Source organism: Ciconia boyciana, chromosome 13 (genome assembly GCF_034638445.1).
Source record: "Ciconia boyciana chromosome 13, ASM3463844v1, whole genome shotgun sequence".
NCBI lineage: Eukaryota > Metazoa > Chordata > Aves > Ciconiiformes > Ciconiidae > Ciconia > Ciconia boyciana.
In genome coordinates, this window is record NC_132946.1 from 16886038 (window position 1) to 16906601 (window position 20564).

Here is a 20564-nt window from a genome sequence, read left to right on the forward strand (position 1 = left end):
TTTTCCCATTGTGCTTCTTTATGTGAGAAAGGTCTCTTGGCGATGGTGGTGCTTTGATAAGAGTAATTGGTAGAAAATATCAGCTTCGCTGTGGATTTGTTTCCTGTCTTTCCTATGGCCAGTGATCCAGAATGACCTTGAGTTCTGCTATGTTTAAGCAAGTTTAACAGCTTTTTAATTTAAAAGATCCTCAATGATGATTTCCAGCTTGTTAGGCTTAATGGTTGGGTTTGGAGGCTGTCTACGGAGGAGCAAAGACAGCCCTTGTTAGAAGAGTCCAAGTGCAGAGCCACAGCAAAACCTCCCTGCTCGCTAGAGGCTCTTGCAGGCCAGTTCGAAGAGGCGAGGAAGCCCCCGCGCTTCCCCCGTAGCAAACCAAGTGCATTATCATTAAATAAATGATAGAAATACTCTTGCTCCCCCCATTGCATTTCAGCGCAGAGCTTTCTGGTGCTAGAGAAAATCACGTGATGAAACAAGGAAAAACAGTTTGGGAAAGTTCTATTTTAAAAGTAGATGTGCTCTAAAAATGTTTTGATTTTTTTTTTAATATATATTATTTCTCTATCTATTGAAAATATCTCAAAGCAAGCTACCTGACAAAAGGAAAACAAAAGTACGGTATTGGTTTTCCTTGCTTTCCCCCCATCTATTGAATAAGGTTTTGTTGGGATAAAATTAAAGTGCTTATCTTTGAATTTGCTTCCTCTGGTTGAGTTGGCACAGTACATTGAACGAAGGAATGTTCCAAGTTCAGAGGTGGCATTGGGGAATCTAGTTAAAATGACATCAAAGGCAGCACAGCGGGGCTGAACATGTGTTTGAAGCCGGATAGATTAGAGGCCATTATCAGCCTTTCGCTACTGTGCTGGGAACAAAAGTCGCTCTTTCCGCTGGGACTGCTGCTGGGGAGAATTAGAAGAAGAAAAAAAAGAGAAAGAAAGAAAAATTGCACCTTCTAATATAATGCCGCTTTTCGCGCGAATGGCCGGGCGGCTTTAGCGTGCGAGTTGTGTTCTGGCACCCGGGTTTTGTGCGGCGGTTAAGCTGAAATGTTGTCTATTGATGCCGACCAGCGATGGCTAAAATAATCCCCCGGATTGTTTTTTTTTTCCTTCCCCTGTAAAAATTGCCAGTTGTTTTGTGCCATCCAGTCTGGAAAAAGCCACGTCATGATGCGATGAAACCCTTTAACCGTTGTGACTCTTAAGTTATTTTTCAAATGGAGGTTCGTCATTAAAGAAAATGAAGCCGCCTAATGAAAGCTATCGTAATCGCCTGTCGGTATAGCAACGCTTGGGGAAATTGCTCTGCTCCCCTAACGTGTCACTGCCGGGCGCAGCGGAGGTGATGCTCCCAGACATGCTCTTCCTCCTCCCGCATTACCTGCAGCCACTAGCCAGAGCTGTAATTAGCCTGGCTAATTTTCTGTTCTCTCATTTGTCTTCTTACTGAAAAGCACTTGTCATTAATCACGGGTTTTATTTTATTTTAATGGTGTTTAATTTTGAATGCCTGGGTTACTGCATGAAATTGCATTCTTCTGATGTAATTTGGTGGCAATTCTGCCTGCACCCACATTTCCAGGGAGCCAGCGGGGCAGCAGGCATGACGCAGACGGGAAAGAGCTGATGGTGACCATCCTTGCACAGGCTGGTGCTTGTAACTCGGGAGGTTTGCAGGCAAAACACCGCAGTAAATTGTGTTTCCCTTGCCAAATGGCATCTCGACTTTAAAAATCTGCTGGTTAAACTGTTTGGTTTATGTTCCTGAGAAGCAGCTGTGCTTGGCAACTGGGGAGGGGGGTAGGTGCTAAGTACATTTGGCTTGTGCAAACATCTTGTCCTTGTGAGATGCGTTGGCCCTGGCTCATTTGCACTGCTCGGAGTGGTGCGAGGTTGGAAGGAGGAACATGTGTGCGTGGAAATTATTTGGTACTTCGGACAAACCAAATCCCTCCATTTATTTCCACCCGTTTCTGTGGCGTTCCACAGCCTTCCCAAGCAGTTACTTTTACTGAATCAGGGAAATGTGTAAAATAAAAAAGGAAAGCTCCAAATTGCCAAGCTCCAGGCTGGCATTTTTTTTGCATTCATTTATTTTTCTGAAAATAACCCGGTGTCGCCAGGAGATGGGCCCGTGTCCTTATCTCGTAACTGGGCTCCACTTCACTCACATTCTCCTCGTCCCGGGGTGTAAGCAGGGTGGTTGCAATGGTGAGAACAAAAACGCCTTTCCTTTCTTCGCCTGAAGTCATATTCAGCCAGTGATGCTTTGCCATTAGGGGGGCTTAGCGAAGCCTGGTGGCTCTGACCCCCCTGAGCCCCCGTCACGGGGACCCACGTGCACCCAGGCCCCCGTCTTTGCAGAAGGGTTGCGTGTGGCTCAGCGGAGCAGGTCCGCACTGTCCCCCAGCTCACAGCAGAGCCACGGATCCGGCTCCCAGTCTGTCAGGACCAAGGATCATTGCCACCACCGTCTCCCTCCTCTGCAGAGACACCCGTCACAAGCTGCTTCAGTTGGGCGTCGCTGCCCGTGGCATCCCTTCCTAACCTCGTCCAGCCTCCTCTGGGGCGAGGGCTAGGTTATTCTGCACAGTAACTCCAGTATCAAGCCCATAATTTCAGACTGAGCTAGAGATCATCTTAAGAGCAGCGGAGCTGACCCCTTCACTTTGATAAGCCATTTGAGAAGTTGTCACACTCTTTTAAAAATATGTATCTTGTTCCCCGACCGAGTTCCCCTTGGTAGAGATGCTCACTGAGCTCCCACTCCTCCTCCTCCTCCCCTTCCTAGCCTGCCCTGTGGTTTACTGTGTACATTACAGGCTCTTTTATAGAAAGCAACCAACTATAAAAGGTACCAGGATGCGGTCCAAGTCCTTCTCCCTGCCCTCTGCCTAGGGCAGCGGCACAGGAGCCCTGCCTCGCTCTGCTCCCGGCAGATGCCGTGTAAGTCCCCCCAGCGCCCGGTGCCAGAGCGTTGCTGGTGTGGGGACCTGGGCGAGCATCGGTCCCCACACGGATTCCTCTTGCTCTGCTGCGCTCGCCCTGGGCATGCAAAGCCTTTCTCAAACGTAAAGGGGTTTCCAACCTGCCACTCTGCGGTGGTGAGGCTTAAATGAACGTAATGTATCGGAGAAAGGCACTAAAGCAGGGCATGTTGTTGTTTTATTCCGGCAGAGATGGGATCCCACCGTACAGACTCCGAAAGCAGCATCGCAGAGAGATGCAAGAAAGTGCCAAAGCAAATGGACGTGTGCCACTACCTCACATTCCTGTAAGTAGCACTATGTCCTTCCCCAGAGGTAAACATGCAAAACGTGAGATCTTTAGCATACAGTTGCTCTGCTTGCTCGAGTTTAACCCCCCTTAGCACTGTATTCATTTGGGGATGTTTGAAGATGGAAATACACCACGCTAAGAAAGGGCTTGGTAGCCTTCTGCCAAACTCATCGTCCAGGGCTGCCCAAAACCCCTAACTTTTCTTAACCGTTCAGTCAGTAGCTGGCTGTTTCTCCTGGACGAGAATGGAAGTGCTGGCTGGCATCTACCTGCAAGCAGGTTACGTGCCCTCAGGGGAGCTGGAGGTGCTTGTGGACGGTGTAGAAGGCCATTGGACATGGAGGCTGATGTAGCTCTCGGCCGAGGTCAGCTGGGGAGAAATGCAACTGTCCCAAGTGGTATTTCTGCACTGGGCAGCCAAAGGGAACTGTAACCTGTTCTCAAGGACTCGAAGCCCGCCTGGGGGTATGAGGCAGGAGAGCAAAGAAGGTGCAGGTGTAAGTATTTCTTTTGTCTGATACTGTCTCCCTGTTTGCTCCAGGTAAGCAAAGAGCTCTGGGAGATAAACATACCTGCCAGGGCTCTGCAGCACCATCTGCAGCTCTGCTTATTATTATTTTCTTTCTGTGAGAAGTTACAGGTGACATTTAATATCTAGCAGGGAATAAAGGTGCTGCTTTCCCCTTTGGACAGCTGGACTCCAGCACAAATCAAATAGGGAGAAAAAAAGCCTCCATCTGCTTTTTCCAGAAGTGCCTTCAAACTTGTCGCAGCTGTTCTCATCCTGCCTGCTCAGAGCAGCACAATACCAGCAGAAATACACCCTTGTTTTAATCTGATTTAAAAAAAAAAAAAAAACAACCCAACCAAAACCACCACTCTTTGTTTTGCCTTTTAAATTAGATTATTTTCCTTAGATTTAAGAGGGTCTCCTGTGCTTTGATCGCTGGGTTGACAATAAAAGCCCTGGCTGCGGACGCTCGCTAGCCATCCTTGCTCAGTCACCTCTCTTTGCACACAGTTGCTTTCACAGTGTGGTCGCTGTTGAAAAGGCTGGCTGGGTGCCTTTTTATTTCACTTGATGCCATTTTTACTGTAAGCATGGCTTTGTTAGAGTTGAAGTTTGAAAGCTTGGCCTTTATTTTTTGTTGTTGTTGTTGTTGCTGTTCCCCAACAGTGGGAACTACCGAGTGAGTATTCTCTGACTTCAAAGCTTGTCAGTGGCTTTACCTTTTGGATAAAAATAATAGTGGCTTTCTGTTGATCGTGTGCACTGGCAATGCCTCGATGAACCGCAGGTTATAAACTCAGAGTATGGAGCATTAAATATGTATAGTGAGCTCTGCTCTAACGAACTTCCATCTGCCAAACATTTCTTTTGTTGAACTGAATAAGTGTCATTCCAGCAGCAGTTCCTTGCAGGCTAATTAGTTTTACTTAGCATTAAATTTTATCGACCTTTTTGGAAACCAGTTAAGGGGGGGTGGGGGGGAACAAGGTTTAAATTGGCCACCTGCTGCTTATAAATTTTTATATTCTCCTACTTATCTACACAGTCTTTTAGAATTACATATTCCTCCTAAACTACACACAGACGCTTCACAAGGATTTTTCTGTGAAACATCCGCTGTTCCCATTAGATTCTGCACTGTAATTTTAAGTCCCAGGGAAACAGGCATCTTGACGCATATTTATATGGGAGCGGAGGACTGAGAAGTTGAGTTAGTTCTAGACTTTCTCCAGGGAATAAAAGTTTAGTTCAGACACTCTGGCACCTCCTGCCAGCCAATTACTGACACAGACTTGGCATTGACTTCAGAGAGGCACTGCTCTGCCCTTGCTTATCAATCAGCCAAGAAAGGAGAAGGTAATTAGACAATATGTTTTGACAACACCAGTGTGAAATGTTATAAAGTTAGTCTTTTAAAATCACCTCTAACTGCACGCTTATTGAATTAAACTTCCCCAATTAGCAAGGAGCCATGCAAATTGTACTTCAAGTGTTGCTTTCCAAAGGCGGGGGTTAGGCTATCTCGCAGCCCATAGCTAAAGCAGTCCCCGTCAGCCACCTGGACCTGCTGGTTAGCATGCTTTTAAACATGTAGCAATGACTAAATTGCAACCTTTGAGTGAAGGTCTTTATGGACTCATATCTAACCAGTGTAGCCAGAGTCCATACTGATAGTGCTTGCAGAATGCATGGCATGTTTTCCTAGTGATAGTAGAGAACCTCCTACTTCCGAAAAGTCATTTCAGAAGTCCTTTAGAGACCTTACCATTCCCTTACCAATGAGTTATGGGGCTACTATGCAGAATGCTGAAAGAACTTCTATTGCTTTTAATAGCAGCACTTTTAGTTAGGTCCAGAAGCTATAAACTGTAGTGATTATATGTTCATAGGAGACTGCCCGCTAGTTTCAACAGCCACGCTGCCTCCAAATACCAAAGGCATGTGCTGGTTATGCAGGATGCCCTGCTGTGCAGCAGGAGATCTTGGTGCGTGGATGGCTGCGTTCTGCATATTCCACACTTACAAACTCACCAATGCTCTAGGTTGGGAAAAGCTGTGTTTTGTGAAATGGCGCTCTGCCCAGGAAGGCCGTAGGTGAAGGTCTCTAGCAAACAACGAGACCTTTGTTTTGTGCCTCTCGCAGGAACCCCTCACGTGGCGGGTGAGGGTTGCTTGTCGTGTGGTTTCCATCTCTCTCTTGGATTTGAGCAGAGCCTTGGAGCACCAAGGAAGGAAAGACCAAGCAAGTTCCCAAAGGAAGGGTGAAAGCCCAGAGCATGTAGGACCGTACCTGTGCTATTGCACTGTACTTACCTCAGCTCTGGTATTCATCCGTTCCCAGGAGAGGAGAGGAGATGCTTTTTTTTCCCAGCAAATTCAGAAAAATCCAACCTCAAGCATTAAGACTTGGGAGTCCTTTATTTGTTTGTGTAACTCCATAAAGAAGCCATTTGGTGATGTTCCTGCTGTAGCTGGATCACCGAGTGAGAGCTCTCCTGTCCTGCCCCACAATCAAGGAAGCTGCAGCTCTTTACACTATTCCCACTTGAGAAGAAAAAAAGTAGAAGGAGCAGCAGAGCGGGTCAGGCTGATTGCTGAACTTTCCCAGAAGGGTGTCCTCTCTGCAGAGGTGGCTTCCATAGTGTTCTTGAGGGGAACAGAAGGTTTTGAATGACCACTCTGCTATGCTGTAAAAGTGAGGAGTGTACAGGAGGAGCGCTGGTCTCATGCTGGGTAACTGTAGCTATATGAGCTTTCTGCTCCTGCGACTTGGGAACCTGCTCAGAATTCCCATCAGTTGTTTTATGCCTTTTTCCTCTAACACCTTGCAGCTGCGGGACTCCTTGCTAATCCCTGAATGCTGCTAAAGTGGATGCTGAAATCCAGCTATCCGTGAGCTCTGCCACAACTGTTTCCGGTATGGAAACACCATTTATCCTTTAAAAACATACGTCACAGTGGAATGCATTATTAATCTGGGAATCGGGGAGGTTCAGAAGTTCTTTTCTCTTGGGTTCTCTAGCCTGCCATCTTCACTTCATCTCCAAGACTGGCTTGTGATCTAACATCAGCTACTCAAGCGTCATGGAGGCATCAAGCCTCCTGTAGAAGAGGGAGATTTACCAACACAGAATTCTTTGGCCCAGTCGGATCTGTCAGAAATGTCTCAGCCCAACCCATGGGTCCGATTAGAGACCTCTACCCCATGGTAACGTTGGAAAACTTGCTATTTCATCTCGGAGCAATTGAGGTTTATTCTTCCCAAGGGGAACCCGCAAGCCGCAGTGAGATTCTTCCCTTTTTGCCTTTTCACGTATAGATCATAGTAAACCCACACATTTAGGATGCTGGTGTGTTCTGATGTGCAACTTGGTCCTCAAACCTCAGTTTCTCAGGGAAGGTGAAATCCATCAAAACCCAAGACCTGCATCTGCCTCATGGAGCAAAATCCATGCAACTCCCTCTCCATCAGCTGCAAGAAAAGGAGAAAACACGATAGCAGGTGCTAAGTGGAACTACTGGAGAGCTTGTGTATCTCGCATGTTCTTAGCAGGCTGCTTCTTCCCAAAGGTGCCAGAGCTTCAGACACTTTGCATGCCAAGGACAGAGGACAGTGTTCTAGAGATGGGTACCCCACGAAATCCTTCCTCGCAGCTGTCACTAGGAAAGATTGCCCCATCCAGACCAGTTCAAGAAATTTATTTCTTGCCAACCTATCTGGCATTCAGCTTCCCATCCATTCTCTGCAACCTCTCCAACTCAGCATGGTTTGATTCTGGACAGACCTGTCTGAACTAGTGGCATTAAATAAAAGTAGATAGATAATTAAACAAAACATTAGATAAAACAGCTGTAGATAAAACAGTTCTTTAAAATTAAGCACTTCCTTTCTGAATTGTTGACCCAGAATGGCCAGAGATCTCATCCTGGTCCAGACTGGAGGGCTGGATCCTCCACAACCAGCCAGCTCTCGGAGAGAGCTGCACCCTTTACTTGGAACAAAAGCATTAGGAGCCGTTCTGATTTCAGAACAACAAACAGCTTGCTTACGACTCCCTTGGTAGAGCTCTGCATGCCCATGGGAAGCCGGGGGCAGGTTCAAAATCCTGAAGCTCTGAAGGATCCTCCTCCGGGCACAGGCTCAGCCTGGCTGGTTTTTGATGGAGCATGTCTCCCTTCTAAAGTCAGGCCCGTCATTTGATAAAAGTTTCAAACGCTTTGTTGTCTTAAGCCTTTTGAACCAGGTCAGTGTAGTCCATGTTTGCTGTCCAGGGAGACAGAGCGAGCCCTCGGCAGTTATCTGTATTGTTTCAGCACAGGGAATTTGCATTCATTATTCTGCAGTGCTGTTAGTTTGGGGGAAGCCTGTGTCGCTCATCCTTTGAGCTAGGAATAAAGACAGACCCATGGCGATATTCAGAGCATCATCCTGCTTGCCAGCTTTCTGTGAGTCACCGTTACAGGTACTCATCAGGACAACGTGCAACCGGTATCCATGAGGTGAAGTGAGGTTTATTTCAGTTGCATTGCACTTGGATGGTCAGGGAGACCCTTGCAGAGATGGCTTCACAGAGGGGACTGCATCTTGCACCCTCGAACACTCTGCCGAGGACCTCTGCAAGCTGTTATGCTGAGTGGAAAGCTCCAAGGATGGGGCAGTGGGTTTTGCAGATGCAGCAGTTTATCAAAGAGAGAGGAAAACGAGTTCATCCTAAAGATTCTTGGGTTCGATTATTTTCATTTCTGTAGTTGAGCTTCAGTCACCTCCAGACTTTGAGAGCCTGTGGATAAACATGCTGAAGTATTAGTTGTAAAAGACCAAAATCGTCTTACCCCGAGTTCCCTGGATACAGCAGTGACCCTGAATGTCTTCAGATCCTCATTAGAGACGGAGCTGTGGTCCTCAGGCATTGCTGGGCCTGGAGGGAACCACCTTATTTTGACAGGACTTGAACACGCAGGTTAGCAAACTTCAGCCTTTGCACCCGCTGCTGCGGGGGGCTCAGGAGAGACTTTGGTTTGGGATGCTGCATTGCATCAAAGGCTATGAAAATAAAGGGAAATTCTTTCCCGGTTCTGCTTTTCTATGGAAGCCGCTGCGGTAGCTGCAACAGGGAGACCCGAGACTGTAACTGCTGAGTGCCGAGCTGCCTCTCATTAGGCTCATTAAGTTTCTAACGGAGCAGGGCTTGGTGTTGCCGTCGTATAAACAACCGCAGGGAGAATTGGCATGTCTGAGGTGGCAGGAGGGAGTGAACTCATCACCCGACGCGTTGCGACTTGTCGGGCAAGACAGAAATTTCCCTCCTCGGGTATCGCTGAGATGGATGGTGGTGGTCATGGGTTTGAGGTCTCTGCTGAAAGCAGGCTCCCTTAGCCAGAAGTGCTCCCCTGGGCTACGCAGGGGGAATGGGGAAACATCACTTGGATCCTAGAAGCTCCCCAGGGAGTAACACCAGAGGGACCAGCTCTGCCACGTCTTCCTCGTGATGGAGCACGTCTGGGGCCTGTTTCTGGACAACACAAGGTCCAGGCGCTGGGACGAAGCATGCCGCTTTGGCCCTTGTGCCAATATTTCAAGACTAAACGTCATTTTTGTTGATGAAAATCTTTTTCTGCAGTGTTTCCTTTTAATACAGGCCGTTGCTTTGCAGGGCTGGAGGTCCTGGTGGCAGCAAAGACTTTGCCATCCCAGGGTGGGAGCCACCTGGTAGCTCACACGTGCTATGCCCTCTCCAGCGACTGCATCCCTGGATGAAGGGGATGGTTCTTTGGGGCTGTTCCCAGCTCAGATGGGTCACTCCTGCCTGGGACAGCTTCAGGTGGAGCTGTCTGTCCCTCTGCTTGTCACGGAAAGCGAGTGCTAGAGCAGGCAGTCCTTTTGCCTGCAAAGCCGCATCGTGTCCACAGACGTCCCCAGGGACGCTGCAGCCCCGCACCATCTGGTGTGGAAGAGAAGGTGGTGGCAGTGAGCGCTGGAATTGAGATTTGCTGGCAGGGTTGGCTGGGTCTTGCTCTCAGCAAACAAAACAAGCGGTGCTTTAACTGAGACTTCTGCAACCCAGCTTGGGTGTCATAAAAGATGTCTCCAGCTTCTCGGTGCCATCAGTCGGATACTTACTGCCTCTATTTTTCTTCCCCTGCCTTCCACTCGGCAGCTGGCAGAGAGAGAAAAACCAATATGATTTGCATACTTTTGTCAAGTTTTGAGGCAAAGCATTATTTTAGTCTTCCGCATTGATCTTTTGGCTGGTCTGGGATGAATTCGGGTGGTCTCTCATCCTCCTTTAAAGATTTCAAGCTCGGTGTCTGCTTCTAGTGCTGCATTTGTTCTTTTGCTATGAATTATCTCACGTCTTCATATTTAATTTTATCTCTGGGCCTATAGCGTGTATATTTCTCTCAGGTTGGTTTTGAAATATTTGAATGCAGGTTTTTATACTGTTGAATTTTCCATATATTGTTCCTCCAAATTACATTTTTACCTCTGCTGTGTCATTTTATTTTTTCTACTATTTTAACAAAATAATGCAGAAGGGATAAAAATGAGGGGAAAAATACAGCAGCTGATAGCTTCATTCTTCACTGCACAGACTTCTTATCCCAGACCTCAGGAATTTAGGGACAAAGTAACTCAGCATAAGGAACCAAGAATGCCCTTGAACTTCCACAAATATTCATTTGTTCACCCAGAGCAAGCAGAAGAATGTTATCTCTGCGCTTGTAAGGTTGCTGTATTGATAAAGCAAGCAGGGGATCGTTGCACGGCTCTGAAGAGCCGAGATGCAATCCTGCAGGATCCTTTAGTAAGAGAGGACGCTTTGTGGGAATCGTGGCCTTTTGTGGCTGGGCTGGGTTGTAGCAGAAGGCAGAGGGAAATAAGATGTCTTGGAGGTGACAGGATTTCCACTCCCAGGCTGTGGGCTACATTTGCAGAACCCTGGGGTAAGCTGAATAAGTGTGTGTAAGAGTCGTCCTTTTATCAAAGTGAAAACATCGCTACTATAAGCGTGATTTTTGAGACGTTTGTCTGTACATCCTTTTTCCACCCTTTGAGACCATGATATTTCTGTTGACCATGTGTACATTGGGAGAAAAGCTAGCACATCCATCCCAAAGTGGAGTTTGGTGCCGAAAGAGCTTGTTGAATTGTGGCTCCAGAAAACTTTTCCCGTACGTGGAGTGGTGTGCAGAGCTGGTGCCAGCCAGGGAGCTCGTGGTGGTGGCTCAGCTTCCAGCCCCCCGGTCCTCGGCTGCACCTCTGCGTCTGCCAGCCTGTCCTCCCTCAACTACCCACTGGAACGACTGGCATTTCCAGTTATCGAAGCCTCCAAAATAAACGTGTGATTTTTCATGCATCTTTTGCTAACCCCTGGTGTGTTTTTCCTCCAGCGTACATACCGAATGCCAAAGGATATCCACGTTGAACCAGAGAAGTTTGCTGCAGAACTGATCAATCGTTTGGAGGAAGTACAAAAGGAACGTGAAGCAGAGGAGAAATTAGAGGAGCGCCTTAAACGCGTTCGAGCGGTTAGTAACCTCCTTGCCTCCTCTACCAGCCAGGGAGTCTGTCTGCGTACTGTACACCACAGGGAGCTTTCAGCTGCTGTGGAAGCAGCCGGGGCGACCACTTCCCTGCTCCAACAGCCACGGTCATCGCTTGCACAGGGGCTCCTGGAGGTTCCCGTTGCCCCAGGAGCTTCCACGGTGTTGTTCCCCCATCCATGCGGGGCTCTGTGAGCTCCAGCACTCCCTCCCTGCTGTAAGATACCAGCTATGGCACAGCGGTTCCCACTCCTGCCACCAGTTAGGGGCTGTGGATGCTCTCCAGCATCTTCTTTGGCACCCTCGCTCTCCTGACTTTGTGAGCAGTCCCTTCCATGAGAGGATGGGGACTATGTAACAGGGGTTCACCTTCCCCGGTGGGGTTTTGAGTGATCCCTACTTCCCCCACAAATGGTAACCAGATGGAAGGTGACGTTGTGCTTGGAGGTGTTTGTGTCTGCTATCAGGCCATTTCTACCACAACCAAAAGGGTTCTGCCCATCAGTGCCTAGCACATCCCTAGAAAATTTGGAACTGATCAGGTGTAGCATCCAAAAACCCTCTCCTGGGCAGAAGAAACACACTGACTCCACATGGGTGGCTGGGGAAACCCAGCCCATGGCACTGTGTGCTGTGAGCCCTGGCACCGCTGGGGCCCATCAGAGCTTGAGGACTCGGTAAATGAACCGAGGGAAGCATGCAAGGCCTTTAGCTCCACAACAAGCTCCAAAAGGGAGAGAATGAGGTATTGGTCATCTAGTATTACCTGTGTGAGACACCCCGTTCAGCAGTATTCACACCATATCTTTTCTTCTGAGATACTGCATCTCATGGGTACCTGTACTTCTTGTGCTGGGGATACAGGAGAGTTTTCAGAGGACACCACAGTGTTACTGAACATCACCAATGTCAGTATAACTACAGCCCTGTGTGAAGAAATTGTGCGTCTCTGCAGTTCATAGCTGCCATGGCCCTGAGGCGAAGGGTCTGTGCTTAGTAACCCACAGCTCTCCCTTAGAGCAGCGGTGTTGGTGCCTGTCTTGGCTAGCTCTGTGCTTTCGGAGAAGCTGAGCCTCTGGGCTCCAGGGCAGACCCTTCAGCCCCATTAGAGTACTTCTCAATGTTCATCTAGTAGCTCTTTAAACAGAAAATTGCTGTAGGTTGTAGTATTCGCTTTAAATCACATCTGCATTTCAAATGCAGAGAAGTGAGGAAGGCAGAAGGATCCGTAAGATTCCCTCCAGCTCCAAGCGTTGTCCAGCAAACTCCCTGCACCTCTGCAACCAGCCAGAAAAGGCCAGCAGGGTGCTATTTTGTGATTAGATTCCTGTTCTTCTGGAATTGCTCTGTTTTCCTGTCTGGTACCTATTGCTTTCTAGACAAAGCCAGTGTAACTGGCAGCATTTTCTGCTAACACAGTCCTAGAGCACTCTTCCTCCTCCTCCTCCTCCCGTGGCTCCGTTGCAGCCCCCACCTGTACCAGACTACATTATCCCAGCCCTCTGTCTCCTTGAAGAAGCTGCCAGTAGCAATACCATAAAATCAGCAAATACCTATGTGCCAGAGAATAAATTTAAGTCTGTTTAAACACATTTTTGTGTGACTTAATCTATTTTTAAGCCCAGGACTCCCACTAATGCTATATATTAAACCTCTTTGCTGTCTCCAGAATGTATTTCATTGACTGGCTGGCATCTGGCATTAGCCATTCAGGAAAAACTCAGAGTAAGCAATTGTAGCTTTTTTAGGTCAGCACTTAAGGTGCAGGAGCTGCTGGTATCAGCAAGAGGAGAGCTTGAATCCTGATAGATCACAGGGCTTTTTTCTATGACCTGAACACCCGGACTACAGGGTCACCTCTTGCCGGGTCTGCATGGCTGACTGAACAGCAGCACGAGTGTTAGTCACACTAGGCAGTTACCAGCTTAGCAGAGAAACTGGAAATATTTCGCAAAAGCTAGGAAAAAAGAATTTTTCTCCCCCATACTGAGCTGCCTGCAGGTTCCCTTTCAAAGCCACGTCATGCAGTAACATGGAGAAGAGGCATCTGATTTAAAGCCAAACGCCTTTTACCGAAAAGACTGTAAGATTTCTGTCTTTCAAAAAAAACATACTCTGAATTAATTCATTATTCTGAGCAACATGGGAGAGGATTAGAGGATATGTGTGTTCCCTTATTACTTTTTGAGCCACTTCGGCGTCATGTCCGTGCATGGAAGCTGCAGTTTCGTATCACACAGATCAGTATCGTACACAGATCACTCCGTCTTTGTCTGAACAGAGCGACCTGCAAATAAGCCAGGAGAAGCAAAGCCACCGCTGAGATTCTCGCTATTTGAATATAAGACATTGCCTACCTAGAGAGGGAAGTCATTTGCACGACGGTCGAAAACGCACTCGTGGTTAGGTGAGCTATTTTGCCCTGCCGACCAGCAGCGGCCTGATGGCTGGGACTGGGAGAAGGCAGAGGAGGAGGTTTGCAGCAAGGTATCGCTTGCCCGTGGCTCATCAGTGCAGCTCTCGGCCTCCTAATTCAAAGGGAAGGGCACCCCCGGCCTTGCTGCAGAGTAAAAATAGCTCAGCAGGCAGTCAGCGAAGTTGGAGCCTGCATCTCTCCAAGTGCCGCTGCCTTTGGGAGCTGGTGGAAGAGGTTTCTGACAATACTATGTCGACAAGGCACCATCTAGTGGTTATGGCACCCGGGGCTTCCCGCCCGGCTAGAGGCTGCGCACGCCGCCGAGCCTGCCCAGCTCACCGCCCCGAGACGCCGAAACACGGCTCCGGAGGCCCGGCCAGGCCTGTGTCCAGGGAAGCTGAGCCCGGGGAGGAGACCGCTCCCCAGACCCGCGGGTTTCTGTGGTGTGCGAGGCTGCAGTTACTGCCTCTTGCCTGCGCCTCCTTGGCCGTGTCGTCGTCTCGTCTTCCCTTTCGTCTGCCTGTGCCCGCCGCGGGCAGGGCGAGGGCGCTCAGTGGGCCAGGGGGTGCAGGGTAGGCAGCAGGCTTGTGCCAGCCGGGTGCGGGCAGGTTTGGGTGGGAGGGAAGGCTGCTGCGTTGCCCGGCATAGACTGCGGTCGGGTAACACGGGCGAGGAGCACCTTGCAGTGCACCAGTGCCAGGGGTTGGCTCTGCTGTATCCAAAGTCCTCCATTACAATCCCAGTTTGGACTGCCCCGACCTCGTGCCGGATGTCGTTTTTTTCACTGCAGACTGAGCACGATGAAAAGATTCAGCAGAATTGGTATCTGCAGCCTTGACTCAAACCTTTGCCCTGCTCAAGGAGAGAGGGCAGCTTGGGATAGGCACCCCAATTCCTTCATTAGCTGCTATTTTCCCACTGTTGGGGCTTTCTTAGCTGATGCAAGGCTGAGACCAGTGCCAGGGGGTGGGAAGCCAGCTGCCCCAGGGCTTGCCTGCACACACCACCAACCCCAGCAGCACTTGCTCCTGCCTGGGGACCTGCTTGGGGTCCAGATCTCCTGCTCAGCGACATAGATGAGCTGAGCCGAGGCAAACTGAGAGAGCGCCAATGCATCCTTCTGCTTCCCTTAGCCCACCCTGATCTCAGTCTTGGAGCAAAGCAAAGTACCAGGTCCTAGTTATCTGCAAAATAGAGTTCCAGGCAGCCAGAGGATTTCCCAAATCCTAGGCACCCATTTGGCTGGACCACCCCAGGCTGTCGCTCTCATGCCACCCTGCTCGGGTGCGACAGCACTGCCAGAGCTCTGGGCTCTGAGCAGAAAGGACGCACTGCCATTCCTCAGGGATCTGCGCCAGGGTCAGATCTTGCCCTGCGCATTAGTTGGTGTTTAAACCTCAGAGTTTTCCAGAAAGTAGGTACCAGCCCTAAAAGCCTCCCAAGCGCTGAGCGCGTCATTGGGTTATAAACTGCTAATAAACGCTTACCCCAGTGGTAGGGATTTAGTCAGCACATGCTGCTTCTTTTCTTGTCCCTGAGCTAGGTGCCCGGGGACGGCGCTTGGCAGGCTGCAGCATTGTGACTGCAGATGAAAGGTGCCTCTGAAGTTCTTCAAAGTGATTTGTTAGAAAGTGGTGTGTCCCTCCAGCCGTGAGCATGGTGTCACGCCCCCGGGCTCGCAGCGCCCATGCCTTTGGCACTTTCAAAGCCTGGCATTGTCCCTGCTTCAGGCTTGAACCCCCAGGGGTGACACTGGGAGGAAGTCCATTATTTGCTTTCTTGCTGTGTGGTTGGCAGCTGAAACTTTGAAGCTGGTTAGCAAGTGGTAGATGGTGGCATCTGACAGGCAAAGCTGATGGGAGTCAGTGTTTTCTAGCAGATGCATTTATCTGGCAGGGCAGAGATACCCTGTGCTGCAACTGATTTCTTTACTGTGCCAAAGGAGGAAAAGAGAGCGGCATTAAAGGACTCGCTGGAATCCTGCTTAGGTAATTAAAAAAAAAAGGAATCCTGACTTCCAACTTCATAAATATCCGAGTTTATGTTGGAGTGTAAAGTAGTTTGTCAGCATCAAAACTGTGGCTGTCAGCATGGAGGAGTTTTATTCTTCCTGGCAAGGACCTAAGAGTTGCTAAAAGTCTAGTGTCCTAGACCATTGTGAGCTACAAGAAAAAGCAGTTAGTTCCAACCTGTTTCTTTATCTGCATGAAGTGTTTCATTCCAGCCTGACAATGCCCAGGAGAAATCAATGTTTGATTTTCAAAACCATTCACGCTGCTGTCGACCTTCAGTTGCTCCCTCTTGTTACAAGCCTGCTGTTGGCTTTGCCTTGTGAAATAGTCGTTCGGGTGAGAAACCCCCCTGGTCTCGCCTGACTCAAGAACTGTTTTGTTGCGTGTCCTGTAACTTTGGGCTTTATCTGATGGGCTTTGAAGCAGTGCCTTACCGAAGGCTCGTGCAAAGTCACAGGTACAGTGCGGTAGGTTGTGTTTCCGCTGCTGGTTGTTACAGAACCACCATCAAAGGACTTAGGCAGCTTTTTAGTAAGGTTCTGCCCACTCATGCATCCGATTGAGTTGTTACGCTTGTCAGAAAGCTGCATCTGTAACCCTGATTTTGATGTGTGGGCTGCCTGTCAGAGGTTGCCTCAGTCTCTTTGGGTAATGCGTGAAGACCCTTGCTAATGGTGGCTCAAAAAGCAGGAACAGAGACCTGAGCAGCTCTGCTCGGTGGCAGCGAGACTGCACAGGCTTGGGTTGAGCATTAGGAAATTTTGTGCAGGAGGGTGGCGCAGTCTGGGACAGGTCTCCAGAGGGATGGTGTGTCTGTCTTAAAGGTTTTCAAGATCTGGCTGGACTAAGCCAGGCCTGACCCAAGGGTTGTCAGCAGGCCTGCTGCGAGCCGGAGGTGGGACTAGGGACCCTTTTCAACACTCTGCTGTCATTCTCTGATTGTCCTCGTGTTTCTTGCAGGAAGAAGAAGGTGAGGATGCAGATATCTCTTCTGGTCCCTCGGTCATTAGCCACAAGATGCCTTCCGCCCAAGCCTTTCATCACTTTGCTCCTCGTTACTCTGAGATGGGCTGCGCTGGGATGCAGATGAGGGATGCCCATGAAGAAAACCCAGAAAGCATCCTCGATGAACACGTACAGCGTGTGATGAAAACACCAGGCTGCCAGTCTCCAGGACCTGGCCGCCACTCTCCTAAGCCACGGTCCCCGGAAAGCGGCCACTTAGGAAAGCTGTCAGGGACACTAGGAACAATTCCTCCAGGGCATGGCAAGCACGCAACAAAATCAGGAATGAAACTGGATGCAGCTAACTTATACCACCATAAACACGTCTACCACCACATCCATCACCACAGCGTGATGAAACCAAAAGAGCAAATCGAGGCCGAGGCCACGCAGCGGGTGCAGAACAGCTTTGCTTGGAATGTAGATTCACATAACTATGCAACAAAGTCACGAAACTACACTGAAACCTTGGGCATGGCCCCTGTCCCCATGGACTCTTTAGGCTACAGGTGAGTCAAGGCAACACCCAACGGGAGTCCCAGAGCCATGGCTTCTCTAGAAAGCTCTTTCATAAACGGGCTGTAGCACGTCAGTGAAACAGTGGCTGAACCGCTTTTTCTTGTGAAAGCCTACGCTGGGACATGGTTTGAGGGCCTCCCACTGCTCTTCCCCTCCAGAAATGGATATGCCCCCTGCTAACCCTTATAGACCCCTTTTCTTCTTCTCTGTGATCTGGTGCTGAAAGACACCCTCTAACCAGGATTTTTGATGGCCTTGGTTATAAAGTAGGTTTTCTGCTCCTTGAAGCAGTGGAGATGCTTAGAAATTGTAGATGTTGGTCTACTTCCCCGTGCATCAGGAGTTGCTAAGTATAGGGCTGAGTCTTGGGGTCTGGGTAACAGAAGCCAGTCTCCTAAGGTGCTTATGAGAGGACAAAAAAGCCCTCCTTATTGCAAGGCCTAACCCATTCACCAGAAGGGCTCCTTTCTCTTCCTAACAAAGCGATGGACGCTGCAGTGCTACCGTGGCATCCTGTCCCAAGGGGACATTCTCTGGGATAGGGGACCTTTTGCCCAGAAGAGACATTTTGCTGCCTTAGGGTCTTTTGTCCATCTTCCCTTGGCTGTTTGAATTCCTCCATCCCCTCCGTGCTGAGGGGAGAGGGCAAAGCTCCTTCTCCGCTGCGGCAGGTTTTGCTAGTCCTGTTACTGGATGACTGCAAAGGTGAGAGCAGAGCTTGGGGCTGCCTGGGACAAGGGACAGTGATGGAGCAGCTGCAGGGGAGAGCTGTGCTCACCCTGAGCGTGGCTGGCTCCCCAAGGCTGTGGGTTTGGGGTGTTGCTTTGCAGCGTACCAGGGGTGGTGAAGGCAGGTGGCTGGGTCTGCAGCGGGCAGGACCAGCTTTCCAGGGTGGCAGAGGCAGCCGAAGCGAACTGCTCTCCAGGGAGGGAGAAGCACTTAAATCTGCCGTTTGTATGGGGAAAGGGTTGTTGCTTCAATAAAGCATGAGCATGGCCATGCTGTGTCAACCCAAAGCCCCATCTAGACACAGGACTTCTCTCTAGCACTGCCTGCAGCCTATATTTAAGGGGATTATAAGACGGCACATTCAGAGCCGTCCTTCCTCTGGCACAGACTCCCAGTTCCTGACAGTCCCTGGGTTAGGAGCTTCACAAGACAAGAATTTGCATCCAAACGGTCTTGTCTGGCAGCCAGCAGTCTCTTACAGTAGCTTGTCTGGCTCCTTGTTGAACCCAGCCAGGCTGCTGTCCCCCCAGCCCCCCGTGGCTGTGGCTGTGGGTTGATTACAACCTGCAGAAAAAGGCCTTTTTTTTGTTTGCACTGAACCTGCTGCTGGAGAATTTCATTTGATACCCTCTAGTCCTTGTGTGGGGAGAAGCAGAGAAGTTGTCAGTTTGCCCTGCCTTTGTAGATCTTCAGCAACCCCTCTCCAGCTTTTTTCCTCAAAAAATCAGCAAAGCTTTCTGAGGGCCTGTTACTCCTCTGTGGTGATAAGGTTATTTTTCCTATGTGTTTTAGTGAGCATGCAGAAGTAGGGAGGTCCTATGGATTAAAGCGGGTGGGTGATTAGGACGGTGGGGGTCCCATGAAATTACCGGCTGTGGCAATGACAGGCCAGCACAGGTGAATTCTGCATGGCCTGTCATTGCATGGGGCTGCCCGGCTGGGCATGTGGGCATGGATGTGGGCAAGGAGCGGTGAGGTTTCTGTAGGAGCCTTTGCTGCAGCCGTAAGCATAGCCAGAGCATCAGCTACTGCCTAGTGTCCGTCTGGCTACGGTGTTTGAGGTGGCTGTGCTTCCCAGTGCACAAGAGCCTGTGGAAGGCAGCCCACCCCTCTAGGATGTGATCTTCCACCATGATATGAAGCCTCAGTTCAAATCGGGGCAAGAAGCGAACGCTGGGCATGGCACATCAGCAGTTTGGGGTATCGGTGAATCTGGGGGATGATGGGAAGGGCTCAGGTTTCGAGCAGTGGTCTGGCGTGGAGAGGCAGCTGATGGATTGCAGCACCAGGATGAACCTCATGCTCTGAGCAAAGAGCCAGGGATTTAACACAACCCTTCGTGTGGCAGGAGGTGTGCTGGGCTTTTTGCCACGTTGCCATGGCTCATTTGGCCAGAGGAGAAGCTCCCTTTCCATGCAGGTGGCTGGACGGAGAAGGCTGCTGTGCCTAGGTCTGGCCAGTCTTGCTCTTAGCCTCAACTGCGGCACGGTTGGTTTGACCTGTGGTAGAGCCGGGGGCTGCGAAAGACAGCCAGGGCCACGTCTGCACTGCAGGCAGCACCAGACCCCATCAGGGCTGAATATGTCTGGAGACAGAGATGTCCATCCTCTGCCACGGTCTGCGATAGTTTGACTCAGGCAAAGCGCTAATGTCTCAAGCTTTGTTCTTGCAGTGGGAAAGCAAGTCTGCTCTCAAAAAGAAATGTTAAGAAGACCGATTCAGGGAAAAGTGATGGTGCCAGCTATGAGATGCCAGGATCTCCTGAAGACGTGGAGAGAAACCAGAAGATCCTTCAGTGGATCATAGAAGGAGAGAAGGAGATCAGCAGGCATAAGAAAACAAACCATGGGTAAGGGCTGGCAGAGCAAGGGGTCTTCACTGTTGCATTGCATCCCCTGCACAAGGCATGTGTGCCTAGGCTGTCTGGCAGTCTGCCTTGTTCCTGGAGATCTTGGGAAGACAAGAATCCACCAGGCACAAGGGTTTAGACCCTTTGGAGACTGAGGATCGCTCAGGGGCTGTAAGGGCAGTTTTTTTCTGGAGGATGACTTGTGGCCATGGCAGGGAGGTTGCAGCCCCAGGGGAATCTCACAAATTGCTGCTGTGGTTCCGAGGTGGATAACGCGGCACACAGTAGGCAGTATTTTTCCTTTAGCATTTGCTGTATGTAAATGCCTGTTACTCCTGCAAGGTGCTGATAGAAACGTTGGACCTGCTGCACTGGTGCCATTGGTCCTGAGTAAGCAGTTTAGCACGGCTCAGGGTTGCCCAGCGTTTCGGCTTGCTGGGAGCATCCTCTGGGGTGGCCTCGCCTGTCTAGAGTGGAGCCAAGGATGTGACTGTCTCGGGAATCTCTCTGGAGTCGAGCAGATCTCAAGCAGGCACAGATCCTTAATCACAGTCTGGTCAGTCTGGCAAAAAACAGTGCTTGCCCCAGAGAGGGATCTGGGGCCTCGTCCCCTCTGATGCGGCTGTGCTGGTGGCTGAGTGGTGAAGCTGCTGGTGGTTTCTTCTCTTGCTTCATGGTAGAGTCCAGGGTGGGT

The 20564-nt window shown here is 49.8% G+C and overlaps 1 protein-coding gene across 2 annotated transcripts in view; it reads left to right on the forward strand.

Annotated features, from left to right (window-relative positions):
- The window catches only part of AXIN1 (axin 1), a 75485-nt gene that overhangs the window by 46174 nt on the left and 8747 nt on the right, over positions 1-20564 (forward strand). For both annotated transcript variants that reach the window (XR_012044938.1, XM_072878118.1), the window contains exons 4-7: positions 3183-3279; positions 11188-11325; positions 16729-17282; positions 19694-19870. Coding sequence is in view for 1 of the 2 variants with exons in the window: in XM_072878118.1 (XP_072734219.1) it covers positions 3183-3279; positions 11188-11325; positions 16729-17282; positions 19694-19870 (966 nt within the window). In the remaining variant the exon portion in view is untranslated. The remainder of the gene's footprint in view (positions 1-3182; positions 3280-11187; positions 11326-16728; positions 17283-19693; positions 19871-20564) is intronic.